Source organism: Pleurodeles waltl, chromosome 1_2, assembly GCF_031143425.1.
Source record: "Pleurodeles waltl isolate 20211129_DDA chromosome 1_2, aPleWal1.hap1.20221129, whole genome shotgun sequence".
Taxonomy (NCBI): Eukaryota; Metazoa; Chordata; class Amphibia; order Caudata; family Salamandridae; genus Pleurodeles; species Pleurodeles waltl.
In genome coordinates, this window is record NC_090437.1 from 1,126,562,252 (window position 1) to 1,126,586,392 (window position 24,141).

Sequence of the window (24,141 nt, forward strand, 5' to 3'; positions counted from 1 at the left end):
GACAAAGGCACTCTCCCCATGGGGCCAGCAACATGTCTCTAGTGTGGCAGGCTGCTGGAACCAGTCAGCCTACACAGATAGTCAGGTTTCAGTTTCAGGGGGCACCTCTAAGGTGCCCTCTGTGGTGTATTTTACAATAAAATGTACACTGGCATCAGTGTGCATTTATTGTGCTGAGAAGTTTGATACCAAACTTCCCAGTTTTCAGTGTAGCCATTATGGTGCTGTGGAGTTCGTGTTTGACAAACTCCCAGACCATATACTCTTATGGCTACCCTGCACTTACAATGTCTAAGGTTTTGGTTAGACACTGTAGGGGTACCATGCTCATGCACTGGTACCCTCACCTATGGTATAGTGCACCCTGCCTTAGGGCTGTAAGGCCTGCTAGAGGGGTGACTGACCTATACTTGCATAGGCAGTGAGAGGCTGGCATGGCACCCTGAGGGGAGTGCCATGTCGACTTACTCGTTTTGTTCTCACTAGCACACACAAGCTGGCAAGCCGTGTGTCTGTGCTGAGTGAGAGATGTCCAGGGTGGCATAAGACATGCTGCAGCCCTTAGAGACCTTCCTTGGCATCAGGGCCCTTGGTACTAGAAGTACCAGTTACAAGGGACTTATCTGGATGCCAGGGTCTGCCAATTGTGGATACAAAAGTACAGGTTAGGGAAAGAACACTGGTGCTGGGGCCTGGTTAGCAGGCCTCCGCACACTTTCAATTGTAAACATAGCATCAGTAAAGGCAAAAAGTCAGGGGGCAACCATGCCAAGGAGGCATTTCCTTACAGTTTCTCTCCCGGCTGTCGAAGGGGCCGCACCCCTTTGCTGCGTCTTCCCGTCTCCCTGTGGGGGGGGGAAGGTCCACGGGTGTTTGTTGGCGTTGTAGGGAGATGGATGCGAGTCGTCACGGCTCCCGCAGTCCCTGCGGCCTGTTCAGCTTGCTCCTTGCCGCTACGGGCACGCCGTCCCCGGTCTTCCGAAGACGCGACTCCGCCCCTTTTTTCAGGCCTTATCGGCCTGGGGCGAGTCGCGAGTTTCCTGCCTTGCGTCCCGCTCCTACGGGGTCTCCGGACATGATTCCGTGTCGCCGCTGTTGTAGGGGTGGAGGGGCACCGAACCCGGTGTGTTGTCCGGCTGTCTTCTCGCCCCCGTCGCCCCTCCGGGACCGCCTCGACACGGAGCTCTCGCTCTAAGCGGCCATCTTGTTTCGTGATTGCTTTTCAATTAAGTAATCTTTTTTTTTTTTTTTTTAAATGGAGTTCGCGTTTTGCTTAAAGGAAAACTGGATGCGTTTCAAAAAGAAAAAATAAAAGTTTCCTTTTATTTTTTAAGTGTAGGCAGTCGTCCGTGGTCTGTGGGACCACTGCCTGCTCGTAAAAATTTTTTTACAAACATTCACAAAGGGGAAGGAGTCCCTTGGGAACCCCTACCCATTTGCGAATGGGTTACCTCCTACATGAAGTAGGTGGTAAAATGCGAATGCATTTTGGTCACAAAACATTCTTACATACCACTGTGATTTGGTATTCGGAAGGGACGCCCTAAACACCCCTCTTCCTAATACCCAATCGCAAACCAAATTCGGATTTGGTAATAGATTACTGAATGGCAAAGAGGGTTTTGTATGTTTCGAAAAGGCCTTTTTACATTCGCAAGCTGGCTTGTTTGCAAACACAAAAGCTCTCTGTACATTCGCCCCAAAATGATTAATTTGATCCCTTGAAGTATCCACTTTATTAGTCCCATCCCAGGAGATAGAGCAGCTGAGTTGCCTGTATGTAACCCTGTACTTGCCAATGCGACTACTAGCCGTTTCACAGTACAACAACAATTGGAGCTGCTATTGTTAGAAAATATAAAAATATATTTTCTTCTTTTTAGCATACAGCACTGCTCCTTAAGACTCGATAGGCATGCTGTAGGGGTGACTTGTGTACATTAAGAAGGGAGATTTGGGCTTCGCCATTAATTTAAATGGCGAAGTCAGGTTAGCAATTTAAAACTGCTCCTCCAGTCTGCAGTGGCAGGCTTGGTGATATTTTCCACTTTGTCACACCCAGGGTGGCACAATAAGTCCTGCAGCCCTGGTGGGACGCTAACTTACAGGCATTGGGTACGACTACTGCTGTATACAGGGGTTTTATAAATAAGTAAAGCTATGTGAATTGAGTATAAGCCAATCTAACATTACACTTTTAAGGGTCATTACTCTGGTACTGAGGTCTACTTAGCCCGCCTCTGTGTACTTTGAGTAAAAAAAACAGCATCAGTCCAAAACTTTGGAGTGGTGATGCAAAAATGCATTTTCTTACAGAGAGACTTGTAAAAGCTCAAAAATTTCATCAGCAATACATGTGCAGTAAATTAGATTGCGGTGCATCAGAACCCATTACTTCAATTTAGAATTTCCCTAAATAAAACTAAACAGCACTGATATGCCACGCAGAACACACAAACATTGGCAGAGCAAGCAAGCCACTATGATCACAAGGCAGTACCTAATGGCGTGCTACAGTTGTGAAGCCTCTTGTGAGTCTTCTGGATTGTAGACCAAATTCATCTTGTCTTGGTGGGGGAGGGTGAGGGGGAGGGGGAGGGGAGTGGTAGCCAAAGAGCATGATGCAGATGTGGGTGGTAAGGGTAGCAGCACCACAGAACATTGGGGAGAGGAGTGGGAGAGGAAGAAGCAACACAGACAAGGGTGAAGGTGGGAGGAAAAATAACCCCTTCGCTGCCAGGCCTTTTCCCCCTCCTGTGCCGAGCCTTTTTTTGGCTATTTGGGTCAGTTCGCGCTTAGGCCCTCATAACGTTTTGTTCACATAAGTTACCCATGCCAAATTTGCGTCCTTTTTTCCCAACATCCTAGGGATTCTAGAGGTACCCAGACTTTGTGGGTTCCCCTGAAGGAGACCAAGAAATTTGCCAAAATGCAGTGAAAACTTTGTTTTTTTTTCAAAAAAATGGGAAAAAAGGGCTGCAGATCGCTCGTGTTTTTTTCCCTGAAAATGGCATCAACAAAGGGTTTGCGGTGGCAAGATCACCATCTTCCCAGCTTTCAGGAACAGGCAGACTTGAATTGGAAAACCCAATTTTTCAATACAATTTTGACATTTTACTGGGACATACCCCATTTTTACTATTTTTTGTTTTTTCAGCCTCCTTCCAGTTAGTGACCAAAATGGGTGAGAAACCAATGCTGGATCCCAGAAAGCTAAACATTTCTGAAAAGTAGACAAAATTCTGAATTCAGCAAGGGGTCATTTGTGTACATCCTACAATTGTTTCCTACAGAAAATAACAGCTGAAATAAAACAATATTGAAATTGAGGTGAAAAAAAACAGCCATTTTTCTCCACGTTTTACTCTCACTTTTTCCTGCGATGTCAGATTTTTGAAAGCAATATACCGTTACGTCAGCTGGACTCTTCTGGTTGCGGGGATATATAGGGCTTGTAGGTTCATCAAGAACTCTAGGTACCCAGAGCCAATAAATGAGCTGCACCTTGCAATAGGTTTTTATTCTATACCGGGTATACAGCAATTCATTTGCTGAAATATAAAAAGTGAAAAATAGGTATCAAGAAAACCTTTGTATTTCCTAAATGGCCACAAGATAAGGTGTTGAGAAGCAGTGGTTATTTGCACATCTCTGAATTCCGGGGTGGCCATACTAGCATGTGAATTACAGGGCATTTCTCAAATAGACGTCTTTTTTACACACTGCCTTACATTTGGAAGGACAAAATGTAGAGAAAGACAAGGGGCAATAAAACTTGTTTTGCTATTCTGTGTTCCCCCAAGTCTCCCGATAAAAATGGTACCTCACTTGTGTGGGTAGGCCTAGCGCCCACGAAAGGAAATGGCTCAAAACACAATGTGGACACATCACATTTTTTCACAGAAAACAGAGGTGTTTTTTGCTAAGTGCCTACCTGTGGATTTTGGCCTCTAGCTCAGCCGGCACCTGGGGAAACCTAGCAAACCAGCGCATTTTTGAAAACTAGACACCTAGGGGAATCCAAGATGGGGTGACTTGTGGGGATCTGACGAGGTTCTGTTACCCAGAATCCTTTGCAAACTTCAAAATTTGACCAAAAAAACACTTTTTCCTCTAATTTCGGTGACGGAAAGTTCTGGAATCTGAGAGGAGCCACAGATTTCCTTCCACCCAGCATTCCTCCAAGTCTCCCGATAAAAATGGTACCTCACTTGTGTGGGTAGGCCTAGCGCCACGAAAGGAAATTCCCGAAAACACTATCTGGACACATCAAAATTATCAAATACAAAACTACCTGTTTTTGCAGGGGGGCACCTGCATTTTTGGTCCTGGGCTCAGCAGCCTTGTAGGGAAACCTACCAAACCCAGACATTTCTGAAAACTACACACCCGAGGGAGTCCAGTGAGGTGTGACTTGCGTGGATCCCCCAATGTTTTCTTACCCAGAATCCTCAGCAAACCTCACATTTAGCCAAAAAATCACATTTTTCCCACATTTCTGTTTGGGATCACCGCACTGGGACACATTTCATACCACCCAATGTTCCCCTCAGTCTCCCGGTAAAAATGATACCTCATTTGTGTAGGTGGGCCAAGTGCTTGTGAAAGGGAAGAGCCAAAAACATGTCGATATTGAGGGGGAACAAAGGGGGTCCAAAAGGGCAGTTTGCAAAAAAACATTTTTCTACATGGCAGCGTCCCAAAGTCCATAAAGTGCAGCCCTCACCATTCCAAGTGGGACGATTTTGAGAGTTAGCCAAGTTCTCATGGCCCAAAAGTAAAACTAAAACCCAAAATAATCAAATGTCTTCTTGCTCGTTGTGGGATAAGATGTTTTAGAGTGCTGGGGAGAGCTGAAAGACTGTTACCCCCTTCAGTTGAGGTGGGGGCGTAACCAGGCCCATACTGGTTGGTAGCCACCACCCCAATATATATATATATTTTTTTTTATTCCCTGGCATCTAGTAGACTTTCTGCCCCCCCCGGGTGTGGATCAGGGGTAATTGTCCCATCTGGTGGGCAGAACAACTTTGGCCCCATTTATTTGGGGTGGGGGCCAAAAATAGGGGGGCAGAAATGGCCTAAATACAATTTGCCCCTCCAGGGGAGCGACCCTTGCCTAAGGGGTCGCTCCCCATCTGTAAAACAACCAAAAAAAGAAAAATCCCCGGTGCCTTAAGGTTTCTGCCTAAGGGGTCGCTCCCCTTGCGTGAAATTCACGGGAAAAAAAAATAACCTCCCTGGTGTCTAGTGGTTTCTGTCCCCCTTGGGGGCAGATTGGCCTCATAAAAATAGGCCAATCTGCCCCCAAGGGGGAGAGAAATGGCCTTAAAAAAAAATACCCCCCTGGGAGTGACCCTTGCCCAAGGGGTGGCTCCCTCATGCCAATTTTCTGTAAAACAATAAATCCCTGGTGTCTAGTGGGCGTTTTAGCAGCTGGATTGCTCAGAGAGACTTCAAAGGGAAGGAAATTCCTTTCTTTCCCTTTGAAGCCTCTCCGGCCTCCTCCATGTGATCGGAAGAGAAATGCTTTACATTCCGCGATGGGAGGAGGCCTCTGTGATCATCAACGTGCGATCACTAGGGGGGGGGGGGTTCGGGGGTGGAAGGGGAAGGGCTTCCCCTTCCATCCCTGCCTTGGGGGGGTGGTGGGGAACCCCACAGAGGGAGCGCTAGCGCTCCCTTTGGGCTCTGTGCCCAGGATGTAATGGTTACGTCCTGGGCACACGAGCACTGTGCCTCAGGACGTAACCATTACGTCCTGGGCACAGAAGGGGCTAAGTAAATAAAGAAAATAATACCTGACTCACAGCGTGAGCAGTGGATGGACAGGGAAAGGCCATTATTCAGACTAAATCAATCAGTACTTGGTCAAAGCTCCAGATGAAAGAAGGGGAAGTGAAGCTGACACCTACTGTACAATTTGGAGCAGCAAAGAAGAGTGGCTACTAACCCATTCATTAGTAAGGGCTTTAAGCCCCTTTTAGTAACCAGTATCTCTCGCAAGCAAGAGAGCATGTGCTAGCGCATGTGCTTTTACAGATGGTATGTAAAAAGCACTGTACATTGGTTATGCGAGTGCCAGGCCTTAAATTGCACCACTGTAGAGTCTTATTCAGAATTGTTGACTTTAATGATTGATGTGAAAGTAATGTGTTGCCAGTTGCTGCCAGATCGAGCGGTAGCAGTACAGCCTCTGATCACTAGCGGTAGCTGTTAATGGTCACCTCATTTTGTCTTGCAGAATGAATATGAACAGTTGAACTATGCCAAACAGTTGAAAGAGAGGCTGGAAGCTTTTACAAGAGATTTCCTTCCTCATATGAAGGAAGAAGAGGAGGTGAGTAAAGTGTTGTCCAATTGTTATAATTTTGTCTGAATCTTTTTTTAGGTTTAGCGCAAGGGCTTTGACGTATTGTAAGTATTGTGGGCTTTTAACCACACGCTCATTACTTTCACTTTCTCGTAGGCTAGCTTTTCAAAAATCCCTTGATGTCATTAGTAATTGCTTTACCCTTGTCCCGCCTTGGGGCGGTTTTGTTAGCGAATTGCAGACTTACCCTATTACATGAATAATGGCACGATTGCCGATATGTTTGACTGTGCGCAAACTTCTTTTTCCTTTTGCGTCTCTCCCTTCGTGCTCATGCTCATGGCGGCCATGGCGCTTTAAATCTGCTTGCTTATGTCAACTTATGTTTTACTTCTCATTTTCAATTTATGTGGCAAGAAAAGTCCAGTTAGGAATTTACAACGCCAATAGCTCTAACTGGAGCAAACGCGAGACCCATTGCATTGCAAATGCTTGTTATTTATTTGTGAATATTTTTGGAGGATTTCTGCTGAGCTTGAAACATGTAACTCAATAATCTATTAAAAAGGATGATCAGTCCTATATTTTGTATTCAAGAGTTTATCTAGAGCAATATCTGCCCTGGCTAGCCTTTCAATAGACTAACGTCCTTTTCTGTTGTCTCTTCCTTTTTGTGTTAAAACTTTATTTCTTCCATTTCTAGTAATTTGACTAACAGATGCTTGTTTTATCACCTGCCTTCTCTACTACAAGAGCTTGAAGAGAAGTCAACCTGAAATGTTGCAATATAGATAACTGTGTTGCTAAACTAATATATTGATACTCAAGCTTGTCCCATGAACTTTTGACAATATATTGCTGTCATTTGTCTGTCTGTTTGATGGTCCGATGGCCATAGAACCTTATGAAAATGGCATTTCCTCTTTCTTCATGCTGAAATTAACAACTGAATAATCCAGCTTCTCAATTTATAATTCCTACTTTTGGTCAGCCCCTGCCAAAAAATGAAGATTGCAACCAATTGTATTGTGTATATATAACTTTCCAACAGAACAATTCACAATGACCAATAAATATACAGAACAGTTTAGACAAAGCAAATCTCACAATTGAAATATGACAGGTGGGAAAGTTAAAATTACTTGATACTTATGCCTGACTGAGAGTTAAGCCCTATCCTGGCTGGGGTCCGTCGTCTTCTGTGTGGAACCTGATTGGATAATCATAAAGCCTCTTTGTCTTCAATGGAATTTAAACTTTTCTTCACAGTTGCTAGGAAATGTTATATTCTTTGTTGGGGGCTAGAGGCCTTAGATCATGCTGATTTAAAGCATACTGACTACCTAAAACCAATCTCCTCTCTGCAAAATGTCCTCCAGGTGCCCCCCCCCCTCTTTCAAGGGAAAACCCTTAAACACTCTGTCTGTCCTGGACAAGTGAGCTGCAAACTATGAGTTTCTTCCTACCAACATAAGCCATCTGAGCGACCTGGAAATAATTGGAGAAGACACAGGCCCAAACTTCTGCCTGATAGAGCTAGGAACCTGTTTGGTACCTGGATGCTTGAACTCCTCATACCATTGTATGGCCTTAATCACCTGCCCACACAATGCTTGAGTATTCAAAAAGGCTGGATAGGAGACCAATATGATGTTAGTTTTAGTTCTTTTTGAGATGGTAAAAGTTACTCCCATCTGGAGTAAATGCCCGTTTGTAAAATAGCAAACACAATAGCATGGATAACTTTTGCCAATAGTTCTTCCTAGATTTGTATTGGCTATCTTGCCAAGACTGCAAAAGATTGAGAATTCTGCTTAACTTCCCATAACTGAGAGTTACTTGGTTCGGGAGGACGAGGCAACCTAGTACTTCGAAGTAGCGTATAAACTATCACGTGTCCCCTTGAAGGGTACAGTATTTTTTTGATAAACTGAATTTTTTATTTTATTTTTTATTTTTTTCAACACTGAACCATCAGGATATGTAGATTGCTATCTCCTGCGTGGCACACCAGCCCTTCACCTGCTTCCAAGGAGCCATTGGAGGAGGGGGCGCCGTTTGCCACCATTTAGCAATGTCTCTCTTCGCCAAAGCCGCCCTTAACCCCACCAGAGTCCGATCCCCAATGGTGTTGCTAACACCCTCCAGGACTCCCAACTATACATTCACTGGGGAGCTATCTATGGGTCTCCCAATCTATTCAGAGAGTCTGCTGAGGATGGTACGCCAGTACATGGCAATCGCGGGACATTCCCACACCATGTGGTAGAAGTGGTCTGACTGCTTCGAACAGCTCAAGCATGCCAGAGCGCCAACCCTGCACTGGTGTCCTATATGTCATGGGCAAATAATTAAGCTGGATAAGTCGGCACCTCATTGATCTGACCTGTACACTGGGCACCATGCAGGCTTTCCCCCAGTCATCTGAGGATCCCACCAATTGTTCCCACCGGGATCTTAGTGGCATGGAGAGGTCTGGGAAGAAGGATTTATAAATCTGAGAATTCCCTTCACCACAGTGTGCCCCATAAGGATCTGCAGTTCCAAGGGGCCATCTTCTGGGGCAGTCATAAGGGAGTCCTGATGCTGCTCCAGTGCATGGCACAGCTGAAGATACTTAAGAATTGGGATCTGTGCACACCAAACTCTTCTAGCAGCATCTGATAGGTCTTGAGGTGTGCACCTTGCCAGAAGTCTTCCACCGTAGGATTATATATGTTCGATGGCATGTGTGACTGTAGATGCACATGCTCTGCATACTCCTGCCATCTAATTTTGGGCCCAGAGTGTTGCAAGTTGTTTTTCTTCAAAGGCTCATTATTCCGAGTAACAGGATCGAGCGACGATTCCTGGGTCATACTGCTCTTGGGCATTGACTCCTTTTTTTATTTATTTTTTTAGATTTTCTCTCTGTGGTCCGTTTGGGATGTGTGTCTTCTGTCCCTCTTTCGACTCTCTTCAGTTCGAAACTTTACTTCCGTTTTCTCTTTTCTATGGATTTGTTTCTTGATTGTGTATTTACATCTTCACATTCATATCCACTCCTCTGTCTGGGCACCAACCGTACGCCCTCCGGGGTGACCTCGCCCGCTTCAGTCCTACCCCCCCCCCACGCGGCACCTCCATCTGATGGAACAGAAGCCGGTTCATTTCTGTCCTTTGTGCCATGCAATAATCCTTCACACTGATCAACATCTGGTGTGTAACTTGTGCCTCTCCCCAGACCACCAGGAAGCTACCTGTGACGCCTGTAAACCCTTCCGGTCGAAGACCCTTCGGGACTGTTCTGCTTTTCACTAGTGACCGAGCTGAGATACTCATACACTGACCAAAAATCTCTGAAATGTACATCTTAGTCCAAAGAAGACATTTATTATTTCACTACGCAAGGTTCCTAAAAGGAGATTAGCATGTTAAAAGCACATGTTTAAAAATTGTCACAGCAATGAAATGAAAACATTCCAAAATGATTCGCCACTGCAATATACACAGCAAATATATGTATCTGTATTATAATGCAAAGCAAATAATTAATAAAAATGCATCACCTTGGGGCCTGTCAGGTGCTTCATCTCTCTCATGCCAGCAAGCCGATGACCCTGTTCGACTGAGAAAGAGAGATCCCCACCACGGGAAATCTATATCAGGCATTCGACGTCTGAATCCTGATGGAGGCCACTCAATCTCTTACTGTCGCACTGAGTCTGTTTTATATCTTTAAAAAAAAACAAAGGAGCTTTCTGGAAAAAACCCTCCTGTTGTGATTCAAACACGCTGGCTAGTTTAGGTATGCTTTGAAAATAACACGTTTGGGGTTGGCCACAATCCCAAGATGTCAAGTCAAAGCAAGGCCGTTCCCTGCCGTCTAAGTACATCCTTATCAACAAAAGTCCTTTGTGAGAAAAAGCACGAAAACAAGACAGAATGCACAGTTTACAATGTGGAAAATTACGGGCAGCCTTTAACATGGCAGTGTCTAATGCTATGTTAAAGTCAGTAGGCAGAATTAATCTAAGGCTAAACTGAGTCAGTAACTGTTGAACACTAAGGTGACTGTGGGCAGCTAATCCAAGTTCAAAGTGGTGCAACACAGTCAGTGGTCAAAACACACATTTCACTACAGGGACTGAAGAGATTATTGGTTGAAGATGGTGCACAAGACTCCTGATGACACCCGGACATCTTTGGGCCGGAAAATGCCCAGGAGGAGCCAGAACAAGAGGAGGCTTTTTTGATCCAAGACTCTGACAAGCAGTCGGATATCAAAAGCCACGAGGTGACATCTGTGCAGCCTGTGAGTACCGTGGCCCCTCCTGCCCACCCTAAGACTACTAAAAAGTCCCTTGCAGAGGTCGCTGAACTGCCACCAGGCCATGACTGGATCGGAAAAACTGTTTTGGCTGCCAACTCTCTGGCTCTGCTCCGAAAATAGCCAAGATACGGTCTTCGGACGTCAAGCTCTGGCACCTCGATCTGAGACATCATTTCCCTCTCGGTTTGAACTTCCGCTCCAAGCTGACCAGCTTTGGAGAAGAAGGCCTCAAGCCAGTCTTCAGCTACGCCATCACCTAGTGAACCTATTTTGGAGACGATGGACGCTCAGCAGTGCTGCCTCTATATCCAGGAGGGAACAGGGCACATTATTGCTTCCCCTCCCTCCCACCCCCCCTTCATTATGTTGAAGATTAAACTGTCTTTCCAAGAGGGTTTGACACTTCTCCACCTCCAAAGAAGGTCACCAAGAACAAGGCTACCAGCACACCTCACAAGCCATCTTTTCTTCCTCCTTCTCCTGATCCACCTTCTCCACTCCCTGCTTCTCCACCTTCCCGTCCTCCTTATTCACCTCCCTCACCTACTGCAGGAGATCCGACAACTTAGAGTTCCCCTGTATATACTGGGGAAGATTTGGGTGGGACACAGCAGGACCCATGTCCATGGGACTTATATGACCCTGATCCCGTATTAAGTACTGAGACAGATCTGTACCTGTACAACTCTTCCCCATCTGAGGATAACACACCCTACCAGCAGGTAGTAGCTCAGGCAGCCGCCTTCCATGATGTTGAGCTGCACAGGGACCTCATCGAGCAGGACTTCCTGTTCGAAACCCTTAAATCCACACAGGAATATCCAGTTCCTCCCCATGCTCCCTGGCAGGTAACATTTTTAAAGAACTGGTCCACTCTAGGGTTATCACCCCTAGCATAAACAAAAAGTATAAACCTGCTCTCTCTGATTCAAAGTATATCAGATCCCGCCAGACTCCATTGTGGCCACCACTGCACAAAAACACATCAGTAGTCAGACCAAAGGGGACTTTCCTCCCCCAGACAAGGAGAGCAAAAAGCTGGATGCTGCTGGTAGCCAATCATTTGTGCATCTCCAATTTACAGGCATTGCTAGCAAGATACGATCTGGCTCACTGGGATGAAATGGAGGAGCTCCTCCAGTATCTCCCAAATGATCACTGCAAAAAGGGGACTGCAGATTGTTGCAGAGCAGCAAATAATTACTAATAATTCCATCTGTTGTGCCCTGGATGAGGCAGATACTGCTGCACGTGGTAGAAACACCAGCATCCTAGTAAGGGGGCACACGTGGCTTCGATGCTCTAGGTTCAAACCAGAGGTCCAGTGTAAGGAAATGCCTCCTTGGCATGGTTACCCCCTGACTTTTTGCCTTTGCTGATGCTATGTTTTGAATTGAAAGTGTGCTGAGGCCTGCTAACCAGGCCCCAGCACCAGTGTTCTTTCCCTAACCTGTACTTTTGATTCCACAATTGGCACACCCTGGCATTCAGATAAGTTCCTTGTAACTGGTACCTCTGGTACCAAGGGCCCTGATGCCAGGGAAGGTCTCTAAGGGCTGCAGCATGTATTATGCCACCCTAGAGACCCCTCACTCAGCACAGACACACTGCTTACCAGCTTGTGTGTGCTAGTGAGAACAAAATGAGTAAGTCGACATGGCACTCCCCTCAGGGTGCCATGCCAGCCTCTCACTGCCTATGCAGTATAGGTAAGACACCCCTCTAGCAGGCCTTACAGCCCTAAGGCAGGGTGCACTATACCATAGGTGAGGGCACCAGTGCATGAGCACTGTGCCCCTACAGTGTCTAAGCAAAACCTTAGACATTGTAAGTGGAGGGTAGCCATAAGAGTATATGGTCTGGGAGTCTGTCAAACACGAACTCCACAGCACCATAATGGCTACACTGAAAACTGGGAAGTTTGGTATCAAACTTCTCAGCACAATAAATGCACACTGATGCCAGTGTACATTTTATTGTAAAATACACCACAGAGGGCACCTTAGAGGTGCCCCCTGAAACCTAACCGACTATCTGTGTAGGCTGACTGGTTCCAGCAGCCTGCCACACTAGAGACATGTTGCTGGCCCCATGGGGAGAGTGCCTTTGTCACTCTGAGGCCAGTAACAAAGCCTGCACTGGGTGGAGATGCTAACACCTCCCCCAGGCAGGAGCTGTAACACCTGGCGGTGAGCCTCAAAGGCTCACCCCTTTGTCACAGCACCGCAGGACACTCCAGCTAGTGGAGTTGCCCGCCCCCTCCGGCCCTGGCCCCCACTTTTGGCGGCAAGGCCGGAGAAAATAATGAGAATAACAAGGAGGAGTCACTGGCCGGTCAGGACAGCCCCTAAGGTGTCCTGAGCTGAGGTGACTCTAACTTTTAGAAATCCTCCATCTTGCAGATGGAGGATTCCCCCAATAGGATTAGGGCTGTGACCCCCTCCCCTTGGGAGGAGGCACAAAGAGGGTGTACCCACCCTCAGGGCTAGTAGCCATTGGCTACTAACCCCCCAGACCTAAACACGCCCTTAAATTTAGTATTTAAGGGCTTCCCTGAACCTAAAGATTTAGATTCCTGCAACTACAAGAAGAAGGACTGCCGAGCTGACAAACCCCTGCAGAGGAAGAACAGAAGACACCAACTGCCTTGGCCCCAGACTTACCGGCCTGTCTCCTGCCTTCCGAAGAAACCTGCTCCAGCGACGCTTTCCAAGGGACCAGCGACCTCTGAATCCTCTGAGGACTGCCCTGCTTCGAAAAAAACAAGAAACTCCTGAGGACAGCGGCACTGCTCCAAAAGAACTGCAACTTTGTTACAAGGAGCAGATTTAAAGACCCCTGCAACTCCCCGCAAGAAGCGTGAGACTTGCAACACTGCACCCGGCGACCCCGACTCGACTGGTGGAGAACAACCAACTCAGGGAGGACCCTCCGGCGACTCTACGACTGTGAGTAACCAAAGTTGTGTCCCCTGAGCCCCCACAGCGACGCCTGCAGAGGGAATCCCCAGGCTCCCCCTGACCGCGACTGTCTGAACTCCATTTCCCGATGGCTGGGAAAGACCCTGCACCCGCAGCCCCCAGCCCCTAAAGAAACGGAACTTCTGTGCAGGAGTGACCCCCAGGAGGCCCTCTCCCTTGCCCAGGTGGTGGCTACCCCGAGGAGCCCCCCCCCTTGCCTGCCTGCGACGCTGAAGAGATCCCTTGATCTCTCATTGACTTCCATTGAAAACCCGACGCGTGTTTGCACACTGCACCCGGCCGCCCCCGCGCTGCTGAGGGTGTACTTTTTGTGCTAACTTGTGTCCCCCCCGGTGCCCTACAAAACCCCCCTGGTCTGCTTTCCGAAGGCGCGGGTACTTACCTGCTGGCAGACTGGAACCGGGGCACCCCCTTCTCTCCATTGAAGCCTATGCGTTTTGGGCACCTCTTTGACCTTTGCACCTGACCGGCCCTGAGCTGCTGGTGTGATAACTTTGGGGTTGCTCTGAACCCCCAACGGTGGGCTACCTTGGACCAAAAACTAAAACCTGTAAGTGACTTACTTACCTGTGAAAATTAACAATAACTTACCTCCCCCAGGAACTGTGAAAATTGCACTGTGTCCACTTTTAAAACAGCTTATTGTGTTTTATGTAAAAAGTATACATGCTAAAGTAATGATTCAAAGTTCCTAGAGTACTTACCTGCAATACCTTTCAAATGAGATATTACATGTAAAATTTGAACCTGTGGTTCTTAAAATAAACTAAGAAAAGATATTTTTCTATAACAAAACCTATTGGCTGGATTTGTCTCTGAGTGTGTGTACCTCATTTATTGTCTATGTGTATGTACAACAAATGCTTAACACTACTCCTTTGATAAGCCTACTGCTCGACCACACTACCACAAAATAGAGCATTAGTATTATCTCTTTTTGCCACTATCTTACCTCTAAGGGGAACCCTTGGACTCTGTGCATGCTATTCCTTACTTTGAAATAGCACATACAGAGCCAACTTCCTACATCCTGGAAGCAGTGCTTAATATGCTCTTTGACAAGAAGTACCTTTTTGGCCCTCAAGTGGACTCCAACCATGAGAAGCTGAAAAAGATATGGACACCGCAAAAGCCATGGGTGCTCTTCAGTCCCCCTCACAAAGGGGCACTTTTTATCCCCCCAATCAATCGGGGATTTATGAAGCGTGGCTACTCACCTGTTAGGGTCTCAAGGTTCTGGGGGAGGTTGGAAGGGGTGCTGAGGATCAGCCGAAGAGCCAGGTCTTGAGGTCTTTCCTGAACTGTGACAGGGTAGGAGATTGCCTGAGGTGGATGGGGAGGGTGTTCCAGGTCTTGGCTGCGATGTGGAAGAAGGATCTTCCTCTAGCTGTGGTTTTCTGGATGCGGGGGTGTTGTCAAGGGCTTGGTAAGCGAAGCAGAGATGTCTGGTGAGAGTCTGTGGTTGAGGTAGTATGGTCCGGTGTCATGTAGTGCTTTGTAGGCATGGGTCAGGAGCTTGAAGGTGATTCTCTTGTCGATAAGCAGCCAGTGTAGGTCTCTTAGAAGTGCGGAGGTGTGGCTGTCTCGTGGGGCGTTCTTGATGAGACGGTCGGAGGCGTTATGGATTCTTTTCAAAGGGGCCATCAAGCCTATCCTCTTACCACACCAGGGATCAGGAGTATACTCCCTGTACTTTCTCATTCCCAAAAAAGATGGCGCTCTCAGGCCTATTCTGGACCTCAGATCATTAAACCACTACATTCTCTCAGAACACGTTCTTACGGTTACTGTAGGAAGTTGGCTCAGTATATATTATTTCAAAGTAAGAAATAGTGTGCACAGAGTCCAAGGGTTCACCTTAGAGGTAAGATAGTGGCAAAATTAGATAATTCTAATGCTCTGTTTTGTAGTGTGGTCGAGCAGTAGGCTTATCAGAGGGTAGTGTTAAGCATTTGTTGTACACACACAGGCAATAAATGAGGAACACACACTCAGACTTACTCCAAGCCAATAGGTTTTTATATTGAAAAATATATTTTCTTAGTTTATTTTAAGAACCACAGGTTCAAGATTTGCAGTAAACACTTTAAATGTAAGGTACTTCACTTGGATACTTTAGGAACTTTGAATGAAGACAATATCATGTACAGTCTTTGTAAAAATGGCAATAAGCTATTTTCAAAGTAGACACAGTGCAAAAATCAACAGTTCCTGGGGGAGGTAAGTAAAGGTTAGATTAGGAGGTAAGTAAAACACTTACAAGTCTCAGTTCTGGGGCATAGGCAGACCACCGTTGGGGGTTCAAGGCAACCCCAAAGTTACCACACCAGCAGCTCAGGGCCGGTTAGGTGCATAGGTCAAAGAGGTGCCTAAAACACAAAGGCGCCTATGGAGAAACAGGGGTGCTCCGGTTCCAGTCAGCCAGCAGGTAAGTACCTGCGTCCTCGGCGGGCAGACCAGGGGGGTTTTGTAGAGCACTGGGGGGGACACAAGTAGGCACACAAAACACACCCTCAGTGGCACAGGGGCGGCCGGGTGCAGTGGACAATGCAGGCGTTGGGTTTCAGGTAGGAAACAATGGAGGGACCCAGGGGTCACTCTAGCGGTGCAGGCAGGCACAGGGGGGCTTCTCAGAACAGCCACCACCTGTGCTAGGCAGAGGGTCGCCTGGTGGTCACTCCTGCGTTGAAGTTCGGTTCCTTCAGGTCCTGGGGGCTGCGGGTGCAGTGTTGGTTACAGGCGTCGGGTCCTTTGTTACAGGCAGTCGCGTTCAGGGGGAGCCCCTGGATTCTCTCTGCAGGTGTCGCTGTGGGGGCTCAGGGGGGTCGTCTCTGGTTACTCACGGGCTCGCAGTCACCGGGGAGTCCTCCCTGAGGTGTTTGTTCTCTGGATCTCGGGCTGGGGGAGTCTGGTGCAGAGTGTGAAGTCTCACGCTTCCGGCGGGAAACGTGCAGTCTTTGAAAGTTGCTTCTTTGTTGCAAAGATATAGCTGGTTTTGAACAGGGCCACTGTTGACGGGAGTTTCTTGGTCCTTTAGTCCAGGGCAGTCCTCTGAGGCGTCCGAGGTCGCTGGTCCCTGTCGGATGCGTCGCTGGTTGCAGGTTTTTCAAGTTGGAAACAGGCCGGTAGGGCTGGGGCCAAAGCGGTTGTCGTCTTCCTCCTTCTCTGCAGGCTTGTAGGTCAGCAGTCCTTCTTGTTTCTTCAGGTTGCAGGAATCTACTTTCCTAGGTTCTGGGTTGCTCCTAAATACTGAATTTAGGGGGGTGTTTCGGTCTTGGGGGGCAGTAGCCAATGGCTACTGTCCTGGAGGGTGGCTACACCCCCTTTGTGCCTCCTCCCTGAGGGGAGGGGGGCTCATCCCTAATCCTATTGGGGGAATCCTCCAAAATCAAGATGGAGGATTTCTAAAGGCAGGGGTCACCTCAGCTCAGGACACCTTAGGTGCTGTCTTGACTGGTGGGTGACTCCTCCTTGTTTTTCTCATTATCTCCTCTGGACTTGCCGCCAAAAGTGGGGGCCGTGTCCAGGGGGCGGGCATCTCCACTAGCTGGAGTGCCCTGCGGCATTGTAACACGAAGCCCGAGCCTTTGAGGCTTACTGCTAGGTGTTACAGTTCATGCAGGGTGGGAGGTGTGAAGCACCTCCACCCAAAGCAGGCTTTGTTTATGGCCTCAGAGGGCACAAAGGCCCTCACCCCAGGGGTCAGAAACTCGTCTCTCAGCAGCAGGCTGGCACAGACCAGTCAGTCCTGCACTGAAGGATTGTGTAAAATACAGGGGGCATCTTTAGTATGCCCTCTGTGTGCATTTTTTAAATAAATCCAACACTGGCATCAGTGTGGGTTTATTATTCTGAGACGTTTGATACCAAACTTCCCAGTATTCAGTGTAGCCATTATGGAGCTGTGGAGTTCGTTTTTGACAACCTCCCAGACCATACACTTAATATGGCCACACTGTACTTACAATGTCTAAGAATAGACTTAGACACTGTAGGGGCATATTGCTCATGCAGCTGTGCCCTCACCTGTGGTATAGTGCACCCTGCCTTAGGGCTGTAAGGCCTGCTAGAGGGGTGACTTACCTATGCCACAGGCAGTATTTTGTATGCATGGCATCCTGAGGGGGATGCTGTGTCGACTTTGCCTTTTTCTCCCCACCAACACACACAATCTGCAGTGGCAGTGTGCATGTGTTAGGTGAGGGGTCTCTAAGGGTGGCACAACACATGCTGCAACCCTTAGAGACCTTCCCTGGTCATAGGGCCCTTGGTAGATAAGACCCTTGTAAAAGGCACCAGTGATGTGTGCCAGGGGTGTACCAATTGTGGAAACAATGGTACATTTTAGGTGAAAGAACACTATTGCTGGGGCCTGGTTAGCAGGGTCCCAGCACACTTCTCAGTCAAGTCAGCATCAGTATCAGGCAAAAAGTGGGGGGTAACTGCAACAGGGAGCCGTTTTGCCAATGATGATCCTTCAGAATGTTTGGGTAGAGGGGGAGGAGAATCAAAATATCCTAAAGTTCCATGAGAGCCAGAAACCATAGTTGAGACCACCACAATAGTGTTGCCAGATCACTTCCACCTTATGTTTTCTTGCCTGAGTCAACAGGCTCCTGATCGTGGAGAATGGTGGAAAAGCATAGTTCTAAGTTGAGGACCAGTCCTGAGTTAGTGTTTGTGGCTTCAGCAAGGGGTCTTTTCAGCAGCAGTAAAATCTCTGGCAAACACACGCATCACCCAAGGGCCCACCTTTCCATCAACAACTGAAACAAGTCCTTGGGAAACGGAGAATTCCTGTGCAACATTATATTCTCTGTGCACAGCAGGTACTTTAATGCCAGGGAGACCACCTTGTTGAGGAAGAAATGGCAAACATCCTTGGCAGATTCTGAAAGCGCTTTAAATGTTGTACCTCTGAGCCTGTTGATGTATCAGACTGTCAACACATTGTCTTTTTTCAGGGTTACTGAGCAGAACACCTTAAACTTTGTGATGCAAAGAATGGTGAAGGACTCCCTCCAAGACTCTCAAGCAGTTGATCTGCTTTACCAATTCTCTCTCATTATTGTCCACATGTGGTAACTTATCCACAGTGAGCACCACTGCCCAAACATCTTGTCATGACGTCCGGCCGGTCCCAAAGATGGCTGAGGCATACATATGGTCTAGCCACCACTGGATCTCAGTCTTTGCTTCTAGAAAGAGCTCTACCTCCTTCACTTACGAAGGACGTCTTCTGAGATGAGGTGCTTTCAATTGTTGCAGATCTGTCTAGTGGGAAGAGCTGGGAACGATTACCTTCATAGGCAGTGCTACGATGCATGTCAGCCTGGTTAAAAGCCACAAGGAGAGCATGCTACTTCCTATAACTGTACTCAGCGCCTTCTTGATGGATTTCAGCTTCTTCTGGGGAAGTTCCAGAGACTGTCTGAGTTCACATCAAAACCCAAACAGGCGATGTTCGGAAGTGGGGCTGTCTCCTAATTTCCTTCATTGATGAAGCCCAGTACCTCCAGGAGTGAAATCGTAATCCTTAGATCATCTTGGAATAGAACAGGGCTCTTGTTCATTAGAAGGATGTAGTTTAGCTAAATTGTCAGATGAATCCCCCTGGCACTTTGCCATTCCACAAATAGTGAAGCCCAGTGAGCCCATGACAAGCCCAATGGTCATGATCCTTCCATCTGAACTGTAGAATTCTTGTGTGGACATAAAACGAGGATTGAAAAATAGGGTTTTTTGAGTTCAAGCTTTACAAGATTGTGAAGAAGGAGGATATCCCGAAGGAGATAAATTCCCTTCATCTTGATAAATCAGCCCACAGTAGAACTCCCGGAGGTTTATAAATGGGTGATGACTCTTGTTTTTATTGTCCACTAAAAGTAGATTGCTTACAAAACCTCTTGGATGAATTAAAGACTGTACTACCACCACATTCTGGACTGGAGAAGAGACTGAACTTCTTGCTGTTTGAGCATTTTTTTTTTTAATCAACATAAAAGGAATAGGTCTACTTCCCTAAAAGGGCTGGTTTTAAAACACTTTATGAAAACCTTGGAGGATCTCTCTCCACTTTAGAAAAAACAAACCCAGCTCCCCTCCTGCCTATGGTTGTGAAAAACAGGTAATTCTGGCATGTGTTGGTGTAGATACACATGTTCTGCATACTCCTGCCTTCTAGTGTTGGGTCTGGAGTGGTGCAGTTGTTTTTCTTCAAAGAAGTGTTCCAAGTAATGGAATCAAGTGACTTCTCCTCTCAGTGATATTGCGCATGGGCATCGACTCCTTTGTTAGATTGTTTTCTCTCCGCCGTCTGGTTCAGATGTGTGTCTCTTCTCTCTATCGACTTGCTTCGGTTTTCTTCCAGCCTTTCACTATTTCAATGGTGTTTTCCTCTTTTGTGCTTTCTCATCTTGGCGCCCTCCTCATTTCTTCGGGTTGGCACCACCTAACAGCTTCGGGCCTCCAAAGCCTTCTTCGGGCCCACCTTCCACGTGGCACAGATGGAAATACTTCCCTGATGGAATAGACTCCATTCTGCTTCTGTCCTCGGTGCCACACCAAATTTCCACACACTGACCAGCATCTTGTGTGCAACCTCTGCCTCTTCCCAGATGGACTGCAACGCTTGTAAGTCTCTTCACTCCAAAAAACACTCTTCACAACTGAAGACCACATCAGCTGAAGATGGCCCAGAGGACACCAGATGACAGGCGCTCCTGTCTCTGTAGTTGCATCCAGTTGTGGTGCTGCCATTATGTGTTCCTTTTGAAGTTTTGGCCTCGCTAGGAGGCTGGGAAGTAAGCCCGGCTGGTCGGGTACCCTCTACCAGTTCCTCCAAAAATCTTTTGTCTGAAGACTTTATTTGTTAATTGGTTGATTTTTACATAGAGATGAAAAGGAAGGAACGTGTCAAACTACTTGATAAAAGAATCTCCAAAGAGGGTCAGCTTCCGAAGTAGTCAACTCCCATAACTTGAGGTTAGTCTTTAGAGATTCATGCCTCTGCACAGACAAGTGCACTGTTGGTGTTTCCAAGAAAACAAATTGCCATGTCTTGGGCTATATCCAAAATCTTTGAGAGGGTCTGTAATTTCCAGAAATGTTCCTTGGCAGGACCTCCCAAATATATCAATCCCATACTGGGGATCTTTCAAAAATTTGGTGGTGAACATTGCCATATTCCCATTGCCACTTTACCCTCCTTGTTAAGGTACAGGAAGTTCTGCTTTGAGGTGACCTCTTAAGTTCTTGTCTAGAGGCTTTCGTAATCTGTTTATCACAAGTTGCCCTACTTTGTCGGCTGGAGTCCAGTTTGCAGATCAAGGATAGTAGATGACCTCCGGGTCCAATATGTCAGAAGGTGTTTAGGCCCTGATGGTGGGGGTCTCCTCATCCTGTCTGGGCTGTTTAGCCCCAGGGTCTGCAAGGTCCTGATATGTAAATCGACACCCCCAAATCCCACCCATGCCCACACGTTATGTTGTCCTTTAGGTCCTGACCAATCATATTTTTCCTCTTTCTTGTCTCCTAAAGGAAAGGACATACTTTTTGGGGATATAAGCAGACTGATACTCCTCAAGAAGGAGAGATCCTGAGCTACAAAATGGTGCTTGAATGATCCGGTCTAAGAGGTTCAAATACATTCATAGGGGTTTACCAGGTGTCTGCTCGGGGGCCCGCTAGGAAACTTGTTAGTGCCATAGGGTTTAAGGGGCATTTTATGCCCTGTGCCTTCCTCCGCTGGGGGTTTAGTGCTATACCTTGAGGCAAGAAAAATAATTTGTCTTCCCAGGGCCTCAAGTGCGGAGAAAAAACAGCCTTTTGCAAACCAGAATCCATCTCCTTCACAAAGCTACCAACAACAAGTAGAAAATAATCCTCTGCTGAAACATCCTCAAAGAAGTTGGCATCTTAAGACTAATGATGAGGTCACTTAGTGAATTTTTCTGGTAGTGGGCCACAGGAGATGGCAACAAGAGAAATGAGACACTATAATGCCCCCACCTGATAGAGAAAAATTAACTAAGTCTCAAGCCTGGTTACAGCAGGAGGAAACAAATGCCCTTGGATATAGAGGGCAAATAAGAATAACCAAAATCCAACAAAAGGAAACTGAGTGAAGGGGAATCCAAAAGTGTCCCTATAAGGCGAAAGCTACAATTGAAATGGAGCTGATTGTGTCTCCATTGAATTCTGTCTAATCATAGAGAGGTAGCACTGGCCAGTGTGGTGTGCAAGGTTGCGTGTGTTGTTCCAGTGCCCTCTATGAGCATGCAAAGTCCAGTGCTCCAAATGCTCACCGATAACCACAAGAAGGCTGCAACCCAATAGGGTTTTCTCCCTAAAAGTGGGTCATGACGAAGCGGGATTGAGACCGTGTGAACTCCTCCTTATCTGGCTGCTGAACAGCAAAGAAGCTGGAAGTCTGTTATACATGAATTGATGGCCTGTGATTGGAGGATATTTCTTTGGGCTCGTACAACATGTAGTATCTGTTATGGGGTAATGCTGCTAAGTAGTAATAAAGGACAAAGTTAAGCATAATCTGATGCCTCCGGTCCTGACATAAAATTAATTTCAATCTGAACTCCTGGTTATTGATATTGTATGGAGTAATTCATAGTTTTGTTTTTGCCGTTTAGGTATTTCAGCCTATGTTGATGGAATATTTTACTTATGATGAATTAAAGGATATTAAAAAGAAAGTAATTGCCCAACATTCCTCGAGCAAGGATACTGCAGAACTTGTTAAAAATCTTAGTCTTTGGAATCAGGCTGAAGAACTCCAGAAGGTTTTTAAGTATTCTGTGGACGAGAAGACTGACATAGGTGAGCCATTACTAAGTACATCCAAAATGTAATTCTGAAATGCTTGGGTGTCCTACAGTATGAAGTTCTGCAAATTAGTTACTTTGACCTGAAGCTTTTTAAATGTGCAACCATATACTTTTCTCTTGTTGATTTCAATATGCACTGTCCCACTTTAAGTACATTGTAATGCTGCTAAATGTTTTATATATTGTAAGCTTTATTTAATACATCCTTTATGTTGTCTGCTCTAACTGGTCAGTCAGGAATGTTTCCTTTCTTCTACATCATTGTAAGCATCGGTCAGTTTCATACGGAGGAACACCTGCGTTTTGTTAAAAGACGATAAAGTAATTTGGTAAACTGAGTCAGTTGTTTGTACTCCCAGAAACTGCCAAAGTTACGAATTTAATGTTAGATCTAGCTCCTTTGTTCTTGCACGTATCCGCTGCAGGAAGTGTGTTCCTCCACACCTGCAGATACTACTGTATTACAGGGTTATATATATAGAGGACTTTGAGTACATTCCAAGTATATTGCCAGAATACAAGCTATCTTTTTGACAGCAAAGTTGCCACAAGAAGAGTGACTTACCTTTTGTTGTGTAGAGACCACCTCAGGAACTGTGATGAGACTGGCCTGCGGTGGAGCAGTGTGTCTGAGAAGCACTTATTATCAGAGTACAGTGGTATTACAAGTGCACCTGGACTTCTGAGGAGCCCTGAGCACACTGTAGCATTTTTCATGACATAGGTTATTTTTTATTCTGCGTGTATAAGCAGTGTAAGGCTACAGATGTGGTAATTTGTATGCATCCCATGTTTGTTTACCCTGGTACGCATGAGTCTCGGCACCAGTACATCTTTGCGTGAGTTTCCTGTACAAAGTGCAGATTTGGGACTTAATGTATGTGCACCTAAGGGCCTTAAACATGCTGTGTGTGGTGTTTCCTAGTGATTACTCCTAAAGGCCTACGCTTTCTGTGCAGTCTGGCGGGTCAGTGGAACACTGTTAACAAGTGGTTGGATACTGAGAGTTTACCTTAGTTTTCACCTTCACAAAATAGTGAACTTTTTTGGAGCTTTCCTCTGAAGAGAGAAGTTGTGGAAGGACAGGAATAAGTTGCTATTCATACATCAGTCATCCAGTCACTGCACTACTATGAAGTTTTGAGATGACAGTGGGACTTGTGTCTTTCATTTATTTTTGTTGGCCGATGTTACATATGGCCTGTCCTGCCAAGAAAATAATCATTGTTTGCTGGAGAAGACTGGGAAGGGCAAACCTATGTGTTTGGACTCTGCCACTTCAAAATGCTTAATGTTCAGAATTACTTGAGTGTCTTGCTTCACCATTTGTAGACTAGGGAAATTGATTCACATCACGAAGCTTCTGAAACCAGTGTGCCTTTTTTCTGTGTGACTGGTGACTTTATCCAGATAGAAGAAAGAAACACAGTTTGCGAGAAACTGACAATTTTTTGCACCTCATATATATATATATTTTTTTAAATTTTATTGTAGACTCTGCACACTGGTACACTGCTGTCCAGTGCTTGGCACACATGCTCTGGCCAATAAAACATGTAGTTTTAGGGTCTAGCCCCTGATTTAGGTATTTAACTCTCCTATAAGGCCATATTGTGTTGTGTAAAAACTACACTTATGGCATAGAGAGTTAAATTTCACCTGTTGACTGCAGCACTTATTGTACCATCCACT

General features: G+C 46.4%; 1 protein-coding gene across 1 annotated transcript in view; it reads left to right on the forward strand.

The window, feature by feature from the left end:
• The window catches only part of FBXL5 (F-box and leucine rich repeat protein 5), a 316,902-nt gene that overhangs the window by 61,433 nt on the left and 231,328 nt on the right, over positions 1 to 24,141 (forward strand). Inside the window, exons 3-4 of the mRNA XM_069202604.1 lie at positions 6,245 to 6,340; positions 22,255 to 22,441. Of these exons, the coding sequence (XP_069058705.1) occupies positions 6,245 to 6,340; positions 22,255 to 22,441 (283 nt within the window). The remainder of the gene's footprint in view (positions 1 to 6,244; positions 6,341 to 22,254; positions 22,442 to 24,141) is intronic.